This window comes from Eubalaena glacialis, chromosome 12, assembly GCF_028564815.1.
Source record: "Eubalaena glacialis isolate mEubGla1 chromosome 12, mEubGla1.1.hap2.+ XY, whole genome shotgun sequence".
NCBI classification, from domain to species: domain Eukaryota; kingdom Metazoa; phylum Chordata; class Mammalia; order Artiodactyla; family Balaenidae; genus Eubalaena; species Eubalaena glacialis.
The window spans coordinates 92,684,764-92,701,184 of NC_083727.1; the positions used below are offsets into that span (position 1 = coordinate 92,684,764).

The following is a 16,421-nucleotide window of genomic DNA, read 5'->3' on the forward strand; positions in this document are numbered from 1 at the left end:
GTTGTATAAGGAAGCACATTACGTGAAGGTAGGACAGACTGATCTCAGCATCCTCCCAGCTTCAAAATACAGCCTCGTGTTCTCTATTCTTAGTCACCTTTGTGGGATGGTTCGTTAAGAAATAGGCATTTGGAGTTTTTAAATTGAAAAATAGCACTGGAAAAATCCAACTGCAAATGCTTATGATGGAAATGAAAAGAAAGTAAAAAGCCTAAGAAAGTGCTGATTCTTAACCCGGCTGCCTATCATGGAAGAAATTATGCCCTCTAATGCGATGTTTACCAAATGGTGTTCCATGAAAAGGAAGAAAAAGCGAAAGAGGGGAGGGAGGATTGATTTTTAAATAAATTTGGGAGATACAGCTTTAAACAAAGTCTATTCAGAGTAGGGCTCCCTGCATTAGGTCTATAATGGCATCACACATTCAACGCGTTCCAAATAGACATTCTTATTTCCGGACTGTGTATCCGCGGACCTGTTTGAAACCTACTCTAACCCAGTTCAGTAAAAGGGTCTACCATTTACCCATGTCTGGGCTACACTCTAGTTCCCAACATCTCCCATACCCACTCTTGTCTCTGTGCAATCCAATCTACACACAACCGCAAAATGAAGGGTTAAAATGTCACATCTCTTCCCTACTTTAAAGTCCTCTCGTGGTGCCTCACCTTGTTGGCCCCATGCCTGCCGGGCCCTCCAGGATCGGACATCTGCTCACCCTCCAAACCCACCTCCTGCCGCGTCCCCCTCTTCATGATCCCCACGAGCCCCAGGCTTGTCTCTTTCCCCGAATACACAAAGCTTTCTAGACCTCAAGACCTCCCTTGGGTAGAGCCTTCCACGGAGCTTTATGTTTCTGGCTTCTTTTAGTGATGGGGACTAAGTTCTCCTGTGGTCACACTGCTTTCAGAACACTTCCAGCTGTGACTCTCTTGTTCACTCATTTGTTTACTTGTTTATCATCATCTGTCTCCACCACAGCCCCTCAGACTACACGTTCCAGGAGAGCAGAGCTTGGTGGGTCTTTATCAGCACAGTTTCCCCTGAGTCTAACAGTCACAGTGCGGATGCTGTGTGCATCGTTACTCAGGAGTACAGAGGAGCCAGTTTGGGAAAGTTTACATTTCCCCAAATCATCGGGAACACTTTTCTGACAAAATGACAAGGTGCTAATTAGCCTTCAGTAGGAACACAGTTCTAGAAAGAAAGCTTTGAGGTGTTTGCAAGCTCGTGGTTTTGCAGTGAGTCTGGGGGTTCTCCCTGTAAGTGTGGAAGGCAGTCGTATCTGGGTGGGTGGTAGGGTGGGGAGGGCCTTGGTGGTCTCTTGCCTCCGTACTCACCCAGGTGGAGAGCAAACCTGAATGCAGCTGAAGGAGAAGCAGCTTCGGCACCACTCTGGATCCCAGTTAAGCATCAGATAAAAAGAAAAAAGTATCTTCATGTCTTGTGTGGTACCTAGACAAGAGGTTATGAAATAGATATCTTAGGTGTATCATATGATAATTGGTTTTTATTTTTAAATATCTCAACATTTAATCCCTGAAGTATAATGCATATATCAGACTAGGAAATGCTTAAATGCCCATAACAGAACTCTTAATTTCCACCTCTCAAAAACCTCTACTTTTTCCTATTCAGTAAAATGACACTACCATTTCCTGAAAGATCTTTTTAATTTTTTTTTGGTTTAGGTGATTTCAGTGATATTGTGGTATTGTTTTTTATTTTAATTTTTTTATTGACATATAGTTGGTTTACAGTGTTGTGTTAGTTTCAGGTGTACAGCAAAGTGATTCAATTATATATGCATATATATCTTTTTTTTCAGATTATTTTCCCTTGTAATTTATTACAAGATACTGAGTATAGTTCCCGGTGCTATACAGTAGGTCCTTGTTGTTTACCTATTTTATATATATTAGTGTATATATATTAATCTCAAACTCCTAATTTATCCCTCCCCCCCAGAACATAATTAATGATTTTACTTTTTTAAATTCTAGGATGAGAAACAAACAAAAAACCTAAAATAAAACAACATTCCACATTTGGCACTAAAGAAACTCTTTCATGTACATATAAGCCAGTTGTCTAATCTTTTAAATTAAATTCACATACCCCTCTCTTTCTAACCTCTCAATTTTCCATTTTCACAGTGGAAATGGAACTTTGCCTTACCACACTCTATAACACACTAAAGGAATATTGGGTTTTTGCTCTTTTTTAAAAATATCCAATCAGTTACTTTGTCAAGTCCATTCTTTCATACTGGTGCAGTGAATGTTCAGGAAAAGAAACTTCTAGTTCTCAGTGTAAAATAAAAAGTCAAAAACATCCACTTGATACATCTTCAATTTCATTGTTATTTATTTTCTGTAACTGATTTATAAACAAAACTGTTCATATCTAAAATATATGTTTTGTTGATGTTTATGGTGGTGTTGAACCTCAAAAGTTCCCTCAAATGTCTAATTTAACTCATTCTTGAACTTTAGCCAAAACAGAACATGTGTACTTTGGCAGAAAGGACTGAACTAATATTACAAATGTATGGATTTAAAATGTTTAAAAATTTTTAACAATGGTGATGCAAAGTCTTCTTTCAAAAAAAGCCCTCTGAGCAAAACACTTCACAAATATTTTTCCTAATCTCTCTTAGGCAAGGCCTTTCCTCATTCCTCTTCCATAATACAGCCCCCTGCCCAATTATCTTCTCTGATTCCACCTCTGACTCAGTCATTACCACATGCACATCTTCCTAGCCGGAGACACTAATCCTCTGTTCTTTGCAGTGAGTGTGTAGCTATTACATTCATTAAAAAAAAAAAAAAAAAAAAAAAAAAAGCTAAAAATTTACCTCAAACCAGAATTCTTAAGGACAAGAGATATTCTTTTATTCTACTCACTGAGCACTAAACTGATTGGCATCTCTTAATTCATCTTTGTTTATGTGTTGCTTTCTGAATGTTCTCAAAAATTTGAATACCTGTATATTCTTTTGCCAAATAGATGGTACATATGCTGCAGGCATGAATGTTTTTTTTTAACCATTCTTCTTGAAAGCAAACTTAATAAGTGTTATCTTTGAAAAGCAAAATTCTGAAATGAAAATAGTTTATATCATCCTATTGATTCACTAGACTTTTTAGTCTGGCAAATGGATTACATAGCCAATAAGATTGTGTCAGATACTTTTAATAAAGTGAGATGCTAAAATTACATGAATGGGATGATTAAATTGGCATTTTGTGATTTTTCATCTCACAAAGTGTTTATTAAATACAGCTAGACACTGTTAAACAGGCTTCTTTTTAACAGCTACCAGCAAGACCTGAAATTAGGTTGAAAGTACTCACTCCTACTCTGCCAGTCTTTCTCGTTTAGGTGGGTTTTCACAGCAGCATTAGTTTATGTTGGAACTTTGGATTTATGGTGAACTCTCTTTCGCTGTAATGAAATCGACCAAGAGCCATGGAATGATATTGGAAAAAGTAGAGAGTCATATCCTAGTGCATTTATAACACTTATATGCTAGTTTATGCCTTCTAAATTAGGTAAATATTTTTGCCTGATTCCTTTGCTCCCTTGTAGTTTGTGGCCTGTGGGATTATACCTTCATGAATGCTGTCTCCTTTGTCTAAATTATCCAAATCATAATTACCCCCCAAGTAGGTGTGATCTGTTCTCTGAAAGTCTTCATTGCTGTGTTAAGATGTATTGCTCTTAATTTTTCATTTACTTATTTGTATGTGTAGAGTACTTCTTTTACTGTTATCATATTTTTGAGGTTGGAATTCAAATTCTTGTATTTCTTGTTAACACCTACCACAGAGTCTGATGACTAAGAGATTCTTAACAGTCATTCGAATGAGTGAATAAATAAATGCATCTCAATTTGAACTTCCAAAGACAAATTCAACCATCTATATTCCATTCCGGTCACCAGACACCTGGACGTCGTTTTGGTCCTCTCTCCACTCACGGTCCTTCCCGTGTGGCCCTGATCTCCCAGGATGCACCATTGGTACCTTCTCCTCATCCCAGCTCAGACCCTTCTCACCGTCTCCCGTGATTCTTTCTCTTCCCTGCACTACATATGATCAGAGAATCCTATTGAAATTCTTCAATGGCTTCTTTTTTTTTTTCCTATTTTTTCTTCTCTTTTTTTTCCTTCTTTTTCTTTGTTTTCTTCTTCTTTTTTTTCTTTTTTCCAATGGCTTCTTAATGATCTGTGAAAAATAGGCAAAATCCATAACACACTTGACAAAAAGTTTGCAAAATCTGCCCTCTATCTTCTTCACGAACTCCTCTGCGTAGTTATTCACCTGGCTTTCTGGATGCTGTTCACAATGCCCTCCATTCAGTCCTGCCCAGGATCTTTGTGTATCTTCAGGGAACATGCCCTTTCCCTAGGGATTTCCTATTATCGTGCAAGAATATTTGAAACCTCACTTTGTCTGGGAAGACTCCCCAGGCTCTGTAAACTCTTATCTCACAGTGTCTTGAGATCATCCTTTGCAGCAATGCTATAGAATTAATTTATTTAGCATGGAATTAATTAGTTAACTCATTCTAGGCGTTCCTTTTCTAAAATATGAACTCCGTGAGTTACTGGTCATTATTTATTGTATTAATTGCTCCCTGTACCCATCTCCAAGATCAAGGTCTTGGCTTGTTGAGTGATCAATAAATACTTTTGAAGAAAGAAGTCAATAAGAAGAGATACCAGACACATAAAGTACATAGAAGTGCAGAATCAGGTAATAGTTGTTTGAGGGTTAATAAAATCTAACTGCATTCATTTAGAGTCTCTTGGTCGGGACTCATCTTCAAGGTTAGTTTTACCTTGTACAGGCACCTCAGAGATATCTCACGTTCAGTTCCAGATCACCTCAATAAAGTGAATATCACAGTAAAGTGAGTCACACCAATTTTTGGTTCCTCAGTACATATAAAAATTCTGTTTACATTAGACTGTAGTCTCTTAAGAGTGCAATAGCATTGTGTCTTTAAAACAACGTACACACTTTAACTTTAAAATATGTTATTGCTAAAACATGCTGACCATCATCTGAGCCTTCAGCAAGTTGTAATCTTTTTGCTGGTGGAGCATTTTCCTCCATGCTGGTGGCTGCTGACTGATCAGGGTGATGGCTGCTGAAGGTGGGGGCAGCTGGGGCAGTTTCTAAAATAAGACCACAGTGACGTTTCCCACATGGATTGACTCTTTCTTTCATGAACGATTTCGCTGTAGCATGCAGTGCCGTCTGGTAGCATTTTACCCACAGCAGAACTACTTTCAAAATTGGAGTCAGTCCTCTCAAATGTCTGTGCTGCTTTATCAGCTAAGTTTATGTCATATTCTAAGTCCTTCGCTGTCATTTCAACAATCTTCACAGCATCGTCACCAGGAGTGGATTCCATCTCAAGAGACCACTTTCTCTGCTCGTCCATAAGAAGCAACTCCTCATCCCTTCAAGTTTTATCATGAGATTGCAGCAATTCAGTCACATTTTCAGGCTCCACTTCTTTTTTTTATTTCATGTTCCCTTATTTTTTATTATTTTTAATTAATTAATTTATTTATTTATTTATTTTTGGCTGTGTTGGGTCTTCGTTTCTGTGCAAGGGCTTTCTCCAGTTGCGGTGAGTGGGGGCCACTCTTCATCGCGGTGTGCGGGCCTCTCACTACCACGGCCTCTCTTTGTTGCGGAGCACAGGCTCCAGACGCACAGGCTCAGTAGTTGTGGCTCACGGGCCCAGTTGCTCTGCAACATGTGGGATCCTCCCAGACCAGGGCTCGAACCCATGTCCCCTGCATTGGCAGGCAGACTCTCAACCACTACGCCACCAGGGAAGCCCCCTTATTTTTTTTTAATGTTACTTTAAAAAAAAAAAAAAATTATTTATTTATTTAGGCTGTAACGGGTCTTAGTTTCGGCATGCGGGATCTTTAGTTGTGGCATGTGAACTCTTAGTTGTGGCATGCATGCAGGATCTAGTTCCCCGATCGGGGATCGAGCCCGGGCCCTCTGCATTGGGAGCACGGAGTCTTACCCACTGGACCGCCAGGGAAGTCCCGATGTTCCCTTACTTTTATTTTTACTTATTTTTTAACTTTTTATTTTGTATTGGAGTATAGTTGATTAACAATGTTGTGTTAGTTTCAGGTGTACGACAAAGTGATTGCAGTTATGCATATACATGTATCTATTCTTTTTCAAATTCTTTTCCCATGTGGGTTGTTAACATAATATTAAGAGTTCCCCAAGCTTCACTTCTAATTCTAGTGTTCTTGCTATATCCACCACATCTGCAGTCATTTCCTTCACTGAAGTCTTGATCCCCTCAAAGTCATCCATGAGGGTTGGAATCAGTTTCTTCTAAATTTCTGTTAATGTTGCTATTTGGACCTCTTCCCATGAATCATGAATGTTCTTAATGACATCTAGAATGCTGAATTCTTTCCAAAAGGTTTACTATTGACTTTGTCCAGGTCCATCAGAGGAATCACTATCTATGGTGGCTATAGCCTTACAAAATATATTTCTTAATAAGACTTGAAAGTCAAAATGACTAGCAGGCATGAAAAACAACATTAATCTCATTGTCCATCTCCATCAGCGCTCTTGGGGGACCAGTTATATTTTGAAAGGAATCTTTTTTTCTGAGCAGTAGGTCTCAGCAGTGGGCTTAAAATATTGAGTAAACCATGTTGTAAACAGATGTGCATCATGCCTGCTTCTTTGTTGTTCCATTTATAGAGCAGAGGCAAAGGAGATTCAGCATAATTTTTAAAGGCCCTTGGATTTTCAGATGATAAATGAGCATTGGCTTCAACTTAAAGTCACCAGTTGCGTTAACCCCTAAAAGGAGAGTCATCCTGTCCTTTGAAGCTTTGAAGCCTTGAAGCCAGGCATTGACTTCTCTCTAGCTATGAAAGTCCTAGGTGGTGTCCTCTTCCAATAGAAGGCTGTTTTGTCTGCATTGAAAATCTGTTGTTTAGAGTAGCCACCTTCATGAATTATCTTACCACTACAGCTTTCTTCATATTAGCAATAACGCTGTTTCACTTTCTTCATTCGTGTGTTCACTGGAGCAGCACTTTTAATTTCCTTCAGGAACTTGTCCTTTGCTTTCACAACTTGGCTACCTGTTTGGCACAAGAAACCCAGCTTTTGGCCTATCTCAGCTTTCAACATGCCTTCCTCACTAAAGCTTAACCATTTCTGGCTTTTGATTTAAAGTGAGAGACGCGTGACTCTTCCTTTCCCATGAACACTTAGAGGCCATTGTACGGTTATTAATTGGCCTCATTTCGTTATTGTTGTGTCAGGGAGGCCTGAGGAGAGGGAAGGAGATGGGAGACCAGCCAATGGGTGGGGCAGTCAGTACACACACAGCGTTTCTCTGTTAAGTTCCCTGTCTTATATGTGCGTGGTTCCCCAAGGCAATGACAATATTAACCTCAAAGATCTCTGATCACAGATCACCAAAACAAATATAATAAGCAAGAGAAAGTTCGAATTATTGCCAGAATTACCAAAATGTGACGCAAAGACTCAAAGTGAACAAATGCTGTTGGAAAAATGACACCTGTAGGCTTGCTCCAGGCAGGTCACCACAGAACTGCAATTGGTAAAACATGCATTATCTGTACAGTGCAGTAAAGGCATGCGTGTACTCCGTGTACAGCCTTCTCTCCTAGACGACCTCCTCACGCTGTCTCTGCTTCTGCTTTGGCAGTTGATGGACAGTGGCAGGAGTGGAGCTTCTGGAGCCGGTGCTCCGTGACCTGCTCGAACGGGACCCAGCAGCGGAGCCGGCAGTGTACCGCAGCCGCCCACGGGGGCTCCGAATGCAGAGGGCCCTGGGCAGAAAGCAGAGAGTGCTACAACCCCGAGTGCACAGGTGAGGCCTGAGGACCGCATTCGAAGGATGCCTGCCCTTTAGATAATGTGACAGGATCGTGCCAGACGGTCGTGGAATCGTCAGGTAATTATACATCTCTAGTCAATGAAGCCAGTCGTACCAGAGCTCGTCCTACTGTATGTTACATGAATAAAGCAACAAAATTCAACAGATTCTTAAATTAGATGAAATTAATGAGATTAGATTAAATTTTGATGAAATTGATGAAGTCTAGCACGGAGCTCGTGTTCTTTACAAGTAAAGGTCAACGTCCATTTGCAGATTCTGACAAACTTACAGAAACTTCTGTTCATCACAATGCTCTACATTTGACCAGCAAGTTAAATATTTGTGTCCGTTTGATTCATAGTAGTTGATTAATAAAAATTGAACAGACAGTCATGGGCCTCAGATTTTCGAATCCCTAAAGCAGTGTGCACTGGACGACTGCCATTGACCTTGACGTATTTCTTTCAGCCAATGGTCAGTGGAATCAGTGGGGTCATTGGAGTGGGTGCTCCAAGTCCTGTGACGGTGGCTGGGAGAGGCGAATGAGGACCTGCCAGGGTGTGGCAGTGACCGGGCAGCCGTGTGAAGGGACAGGCGAGGAAGTGAGAAGATGCAGCGAGCAGCGATGTCCTGGTGAGTGAGCTCAGATCGTCCCCAGGGAAACACTTTGGTACCTGGGGAAAAAAAAGGATTAAAAACATTGTCATTGGTTAAAGGCCGTATTTCCTCAATGGAAGTATTGCTAATAATAAGTGGCAATTTACTTCTTTCCATAATGTATGAGGTTTTGTCTGTTTATGTGTCATAGGCTGTGCCTTCTATACATTTTTGAATTATTTGCTGAAAAATGACGTTGAAAAATGTAATAACACCAAAGTAGGCATATTGAACAATAACACGGCTAGAAATTTTTGAAATTAGTTTAGGGTACTGTTTTTTTTCACTCTCTTTATGAAATATTTGTTTACTGAGAACACAAAACAAGTTGCCTTAGATTATTTTACTAGAAATATAGAGACATCAGTGTGAGGTAGATTAGTAAGGAAATAAAGAGACGAGGTTGAAACTCAGAAACTTGTAAATTCTGCTGTTAATCCATCCTGATGTGTGACCTTGGACACCCCCGTTTACTAGCCCTTGCCCCATTCCCACTGTAAAAGGAAATTCCTGTGAGGAACTCACTTTAAAATAACAGCATCACGCCTTAATTCATAGTGAAAAAATGGAAGTATTGCTACATTGGAGGATTTTACATATGAGCATAGAAAAAAGAGAAGGTCAGAAATTGCCCAGATTATAAATCATATTATATTATAAGCCATATATTTTAAAAGCTCATTTAAAACAAAGACTCCTTCCTAAGTGTGTGTACATTTCATAAAATACTATCAACACACTCAAGACTCAATAAATAAGTGAAAATTCGGATTTTAGAATGATACCATTGGCAAAATTTTATAAACATGCTGGAAAAGCTAATAGCATGGAATTTAAAAACTTCATAGCTGGGTATAAAGTTCTGAACTTAGAGAATTTGAAGACCCAGTTAGAGCCCTTGTTGCCACAAGTAACTCTTGTGGGTGAGCTCGCCGATCTTGGGCTATCTGGTCCTAGTGGGTGTGGTGACTTCAGCTGTTTGAGATTCCTTTTCAGTTCAGGAAACTATGGATTTTTGTCTCTATGTAACATGACTACTGGGATTTAGAAAAACCAAGGAATTCTAAGAGCTATCCAGGGGTCAAAACTTTTTATTTCTCCATATTTAGAATTCTAAAGACTTTTCATGGTTCAACACTAATAGAAGTAGAAACTTGACTCTAAGGGTAACAGTATATCAGTGGTATTTTTTTAGTTCTTAAAAAAGATCAAAAATTAGTTTTGTTAATTCTTAAGGCCATATGAATCCAGAATGATAAGAAGTAACCAGCACGCAGGACTCTGTTTAGAAGGATACCTATACAGATTAGCATCATGAAATTTCTGCTGTGCTGCATAAGAATTAAGAAGCATTAAACAAAAACATTTCTTTTGCCCAGGGAGAAATTTCACTGGAACAGTAGGCATGACTAAATAAGACCCTTTTAACATCTGAAGTTATCTGAACTAGTCTGAGCGTGCCAAGGTTCTTACCTGGTCCTTTAAAACTGACTTTTATCTGCATATATAGCGGTAAGATGGTGGTGCTTGCAATCAGCTTTATAAAGATTGCCACCTGCTGTTTGGAAAACATTTTACATCTCTATTTACAAAAAAGATATTATACCTTATTTGCTAGGTTTATTTGCTGGCTTTCGTGCTTTCAGGGAAATTGAAAAATTATCATATAAAACTGTAAACACTTTTTAGATTATATAATATATATATATTATTTTGGTATTAGCCGTAATATTTTCATTTTTCTCTTTTCAAAAATATGATTTGAAATCCCCTCAAGTATGTAAATAAAATTTTTGAATTAAAATGAATTATTGAATCAGTTAAACAATTCACAAATTAGTGCTTATACAGGGGTAAAAAAATAAATGTATGTACCGAGCTTTTGAAAATATATCCTAATCTTGCACCTTCATACAAATCACATTATCCATTAAAAATTATATGTGACTATTAATTTCAACAATGCTTTCTGCCTCTGTAGAGTATAGAAATTTTATCAAAATAAAGGAGGATTTTTACTTTTAATATTTTATCCTTTAACTTTTCAATGCACAGCCATGTCATCCCCAGATTATTTTATCAAGAAAGCGGGATTTATAAATAACTCAGTTTTCCACTGTGGACTTGATTTATATATTGGCTTTTCAACTCCGCACAATTGTTTCTCTGTAGTTAATATATATTCCTTTATGATTAGAGCATAGGTTTCCTAATTTCTGCCATTAGATTGCTCCAAATTTACACATTGACAATATAAATTGAGAAAACTTTCAAATTATCTTAACAGTTGCTAAGGCATTTTTTCTCATTTTGTCAGTGATAAAGCCTGAACAAATGTCTCTTTTGAAACAATGTTTTTTTCTAGTATTATTTTTAGTACTGTTCTCTCTTAATTTTTCTTCCTCTTGCTGGAAGCAAATAAACTAGTATTTATTTTTATGCTTCACTTAATTTGGATACAAAACAAATTAATCAAATTTTCCAAGAGACCCTCAGTTGTCAGGAAGGAGAAATGTAATATATGCAGATGTTTGTCTGGATAATTAATAAAAATAATGATTAATCATCTGGGTTTAATCAAAAGCTGTTATGACATCTACTAAAAATGGAAAATAAAAAATATTTTCCCATCAAGATTAGGATATTTCTTTCCTGGTAAATAGATAAAATGAAAGTATTAAAAAGGGCATCAATGATGCCCCTGTCTTCATAAGAAAAGAGAATTAGAGGGATTAAAAAATTATATTATTACTTTTTTTAAATACTGCTAGTTAAGGAATAGAGTAGCTACAAGGGAGATAATTAAGTTGCCCAATTTTTAAATTGGTCAACCTCACCACATAATGATTTCATTGATCTCAATCTTATGGTACACCCAGGCTTTAAGGGTTAAAATAGTAGAAAGTTAATAGCTCCCCTAATTATGTTACGTTGCTACAATGTGAAAAAATACTATTTTTAATCTTCCGTTTGGTTGGTTTTTTCCCCCAATATTCCCCTGGTTAATGTCATTCAGAAAGCAGAGTTACTGGTGATTGGCCTACATTAGCCCAGGCTTCCCAGGGCCTCCCTGCTCTGCTCCCAGGGAAGGGCTTGCTCTTTCCAGAGCCCAATTATAGGATGTATGACTCTTTAGTCATTAGTTGCTAAATTGGAACCTGCCATTCACAGGGAGACGTTACACTTAATTTATACATAAAATGTCCTTTTTGGAGTCACCATTGCTTTGTCCGCAAGTGGTAAGTGAAGCCTGCAGGTTAAATGTTCTGAGAAAAACTTTGAAGTAAGGGTGCCATACCATAAATGTGCATGGTAACAGCAACTTAGACCAGAGATGGAGCAGTTGTTGGGATACTGAACTCTAGATATTCATCCCAAGGGAAGTCAACAGTGATGCTGTGGGCTCAGACTTGTCTTGCACATTGCGATGCATTTGTGTTGGAATTTGGCCCCCTGTAATGTGCTGACTATAAGCCCTCAACAGCCCCCCACCCCTCTGGAGTGACTGTCTCTGCAAGATTGCTCCCCAACAGAATTATGTCTTCTTTGGAGACCAAGAGAGTCATTCATTTCGTTTCTGAGTAATTTTCCTTCAGTAGGAAGAAAGCATCACCATGCTTGCTTCCTTTGGGCTCCTACCTTCTCTGAGTGCCTCTCTGCATTGCCCAAGCTGTGCTTCTCAAACTTTAGTGGACGAAGCCCTTTTAAAATTGCATCCAAAAAAAAAAAAAAAAGCTTAGGAATAAACCTGACCAAGGAGGTGACTTATATGCTGAAAACCATAAAACATTAATAAAGGAAATTGAAGATGATTCAAAGAAATGGAAAGATATCCCATGCTCTTGGATTGGAAGAATTAATATTGGTAAAATGGCCATACTACCCAAAGCAATCTACAGATTTAATGCAATCCCTATCAAATTACCCATGACATTTTTCACAGAACTAGAACAAATAATCCTAAAATTCATATGGGACCATAAAAGACCCACACTTGCCAAAGCAATCCTGCGGAAAAAGAACAAAGCAGGAGGCATAACCCTCCCAGATGTCAGACAATACTACTATAGTCAGACAAAAGATACTATAATCAAAATAGCATGGTATTGGCACAAAAACAGACATATGGATCAATGGAACAGAATAGAGAGTCCAGAAATAAACCTGCACACCTACAGTCAATTAATCTACAACGAAGGAGGCAAGAATACACAATGGAGAAAAGACAATCTCTTCAACAAGTGGTGTTGGGAAAGCTGGGCAGCTGAATGTAAATCAGTGAAGTTAGAACACACCCTCACACCATACACAAAAATAAACTCAAAATGGCTTAAAGACTTAAATATAAGACATGACACCATAAAACTCCTAGAAGACAACATAGGCAAAACATTCTCTGATATAAGTCATACCAGTGTTTTCTTAGGTCTGTCTCCCAAGGCAATAGAAATAAAAGCAAAAATAAACAAATGGGACCTAATCAAACTTACAAGCTTTTTCATAGCAAACCATAAACAAAACAAAAAGACAACCTGCAGACTGGGAGAAAATATTTGTAAATGATGAGACCAACAAGGGCTTAATTTCCAAAATATTCAAACAGCTCATACAACTCAATAACAACAACAACAAAATACAACCCAATTGAAAAATGGGCAGAAGACCTAAATAAACATTTCTCCAAAGAAGACATACAGATGGCCAATAGGCACATGAAAATATGCTCAACATCGCTAATTATTAAAGAAATGCAAATCAAAACTACAGTGAGGTACCACCTCACACCAGTCAGAATGGGCATCATCAGAAAATCTACGGACAGCAAATGCTGGAGAGGGTGTGGAGAGAAGGGTGGAAATGTACACTGTTGGTGGAAATGTCAATTGGTGCAGCCACTATGGAGAACAGTATGGGGGTTCCTCAAAAAACTAAAAATAGAACTACCGTATGATTCAGCAACCCCACTCCTGGGCATATACCCAGACAAATCTATAATTAAAAAAGATACATGCACCTCAAACTTTAGAGGACAAAAGAATCACCCAGAGGGCTTGTTTCTTTTTTTAATTATTTTTTAATATTTATTTTATTTATTTATTTGGCTGCACCCGCTCTTAGTTGCGGCATGCGGGATCTAGTTCCTCGACTAGGGATCAAACCCGGGCCCCCTGCATTGGGAGCGTGGAGCCTTAACCACTGGACCACCAGGGATGCCCCCAGAGGACTTGTTAAGATGGAGATTCATAAGCCAATGTCCTCTGCCCCAAGGTTCTGATTCAGTAGGTCTGGTCCAGGCCTGGGAATCTGCATTCTAACAAGCTCCCAGATGATGGTGATGCTGCTGCAGATTACCTCTTGGGTTGCACCAGCCTCGAGTATAAGTAAGTAAGTAAGTAACTAACTAAATAAATAAATAAATATTAGTGATAAAACTCACAAAGAGTGGAAAACAGTTCTCCACCTCAGCTCCACGGCTGAAAGTTGACATCACCTGAATAAGGCTGCAGAATTTTGTCTTATTCACACTTCTTCATAAATAAGGAGGGATTGTTTCTGGAATCAGTTCATAATGAAAATACAGACAATGCATTTGAAGTCTCCCTACCCAACTCTTGTTTCAACCCAAATAAAACAGAAAAATAGGGCAATTAACTAGCCGCTGTAGACAAACTAGGATGGTTTAGGCAGAGCTGCTCGGTTGTACAGCACTAGTACGCCTGTTTTGTGGGCAGCAGGAGGGGTGTCACTGGGACCTGTCTGATGTGAGGCTCTGCCCCACCAGGACACAGATCTTCTGTAGCAGGCGTGTGTTTTCACTGCTCCCTCCCCCAAGGCTCTGAGCTACTATACACACACAGGTGGATAATATCTGGGCTGGGTGTCAGGGAGGAGGATGGGGTCTGAGCTCACATCGACTTAAAGTTCTCCTCAGTTCCCAGTTGGAGGAGTGGGGAATTAATTAATCACTATCAATATAAATATTTTGTCTCTGTTAGAGACAAGTTAAAAAGTTAGACATCTAAATTGTGTGGACCACCGTATTTTAGGGTTAAACGTAATCATTCTTGGAAACCCAAATATGTAAGTGTAAAATTTACATATTTTAAAGAGAAAAAAAAACATACTGGGCTTCCCTGGTGGCACAGTGGTTAAGAATCTGCCTGCCAGCGCAGGGGACACGGGTTCGAGCCCTGGTCCGGGAAGATCCCACATGCCGCGTAGCAACTAAGCCCGTGCGCCACAACTACTGAGCCTGCGCTCTAGAGCCCGCGAGCCACAACTGCTGAGCCCGTGTGCCACAACTGCTGAAGCCCGAGCTCCTAGAGCCCGTGCTCTGCAACAAAGAGAAGCCACCGCAATGAGATGCCCGTGTACCACCACAAAGAGTAGCCCCCGCTCAGCACAACTAGAGAAAGCCCGCGGGCAGCAACAAAGACGCAGTGCAGCCATAAATAAATCAATAAATTTATAATAAAAAAAAAACTAGCATATTAGTCTCTATTGAAATATTCACATACAAGTTGGCACCTGCTTTACCTTTTTGATTCCAGACCACAAGACTAATCACTACTAGTGCTTTAAAAAAGCTCCTATTTCATTAGAATTGCTATTAGTTTTGCTGTCGGATGTTATGTGTATACCCTGTAAGGAACTATATTATTACCTGTTTGGTTTCAGAAGGTTAAGGCAAGTGTTTCACTGCACATTTTTGGACATGGCAAGTAATGTCACACCCACACAGTTCATACCAGCCGTTCACCTGAAACCAACCACTGAGTCCAGTGGTGGCAGTACTTGGCACTAGGGACTGACTTTTCTCCTCTGCAATGTCCTATTTTTTCTTGCTAAGTCACCTCAGATACACTCCAAAAAGTAGGGAAATAAATTAGAACTTGAAGGTACCCCATAGGGAGAGAGGCCACCTGGTGTTTAACCAATCTCCAGGGAAGCATCCCATCCTCCCGAAAAGCTGGGGTTTCCTGACCTGCTCCAGTCCGAGATTCTATGGCAAATCAATTCAGTGTTAGAGGCAGAATTAAGGGAGAACCACTGGGCTCTGACATAATCAGTATATATGCCAGATAGTACTCTAGGCCTGCTATTCAAACCCGTTGCTATGGAAATAATTATTATCATAATTCGCCTTATCAGATTGCTCATCCGATGAAGCTGGGAGAAAACCCGCACAGCTTCTGCACAGCAAAAACTTAACAAGCAGTTTGTTGTAATCCTGTATTACTCTACCTTGACCAGTGTAGAAATATTTGGCAACGTGTTGATCATTCGCAAATGGAAACAGAAAATTTAAGCAGCACGTTTTACCTTTTTTATTTCTTCCTTTCAGTCCACATAGTTTTGACAGTAAAAATAAGCATATTTTAAGAACCACTTAATGATTTTTAATGAATAAAATGAACCTTAATGCAATTAGTAAACTCCTTTTTGGGTTTAAGGTTTCCCAAGACACTAAACCTGAACGTTAACCCTTGACATTTCTCATCCCCACTTATGTTCCTCCCCTCACGCTGAATGGCCCTGAGATCCTGCCCCTGGGCTTTGGTTGCTTCCTGTCTCTCTCCAGCTGTCACCTGTGTGAGAACTGTCACCTAACAGACCTTTCCAACTGGAATATCAAATCAGACCCTTATGCCCCCAGGGGAGCTTTTCTGTCTGAAGTTCTCCCTCCTTCTTTCCAACCTCTTTCCTAATGGGGGAGTCCACCTGGGTCAAGTCTTTCCTCCTGGGACCCTGCTTTCTCCTGCCCTGGCCACTGCCTTCCAGCGGAAAGAGTCTGAGGAGTGTGGTCAAACCAAGGTGGGCTTGGGCCTCATTGTCCTGATACA

General features: G+C 39.4%; 1 protein-coding gene across 1 annotated transcript in view; it reads left to right on the forward strand.

The window, feature by feature from the left end:
• ADGRB3 (adhesion G protein-coupled receptor B3) overlaps positions 1-16,421 on the forward strand; it is a 785,278-nt gene that overhangs the window by 310,093 nt on the left and 458,764 nt on the right. The window contains exons 6-7 of the mRNA XM_061207676.1: positions 7,747-7,911; positions 8,389-8,553. Of these exons, the coding sequence (XP_061063659.1) occupies positions 7,747-7,911; positions 8,389-8,553 (330 nt within the window). The remainder of the gene's footprint in view (positions 1-7,746; positions 7,912-8,388; positions 8,554-16,421) is intronic.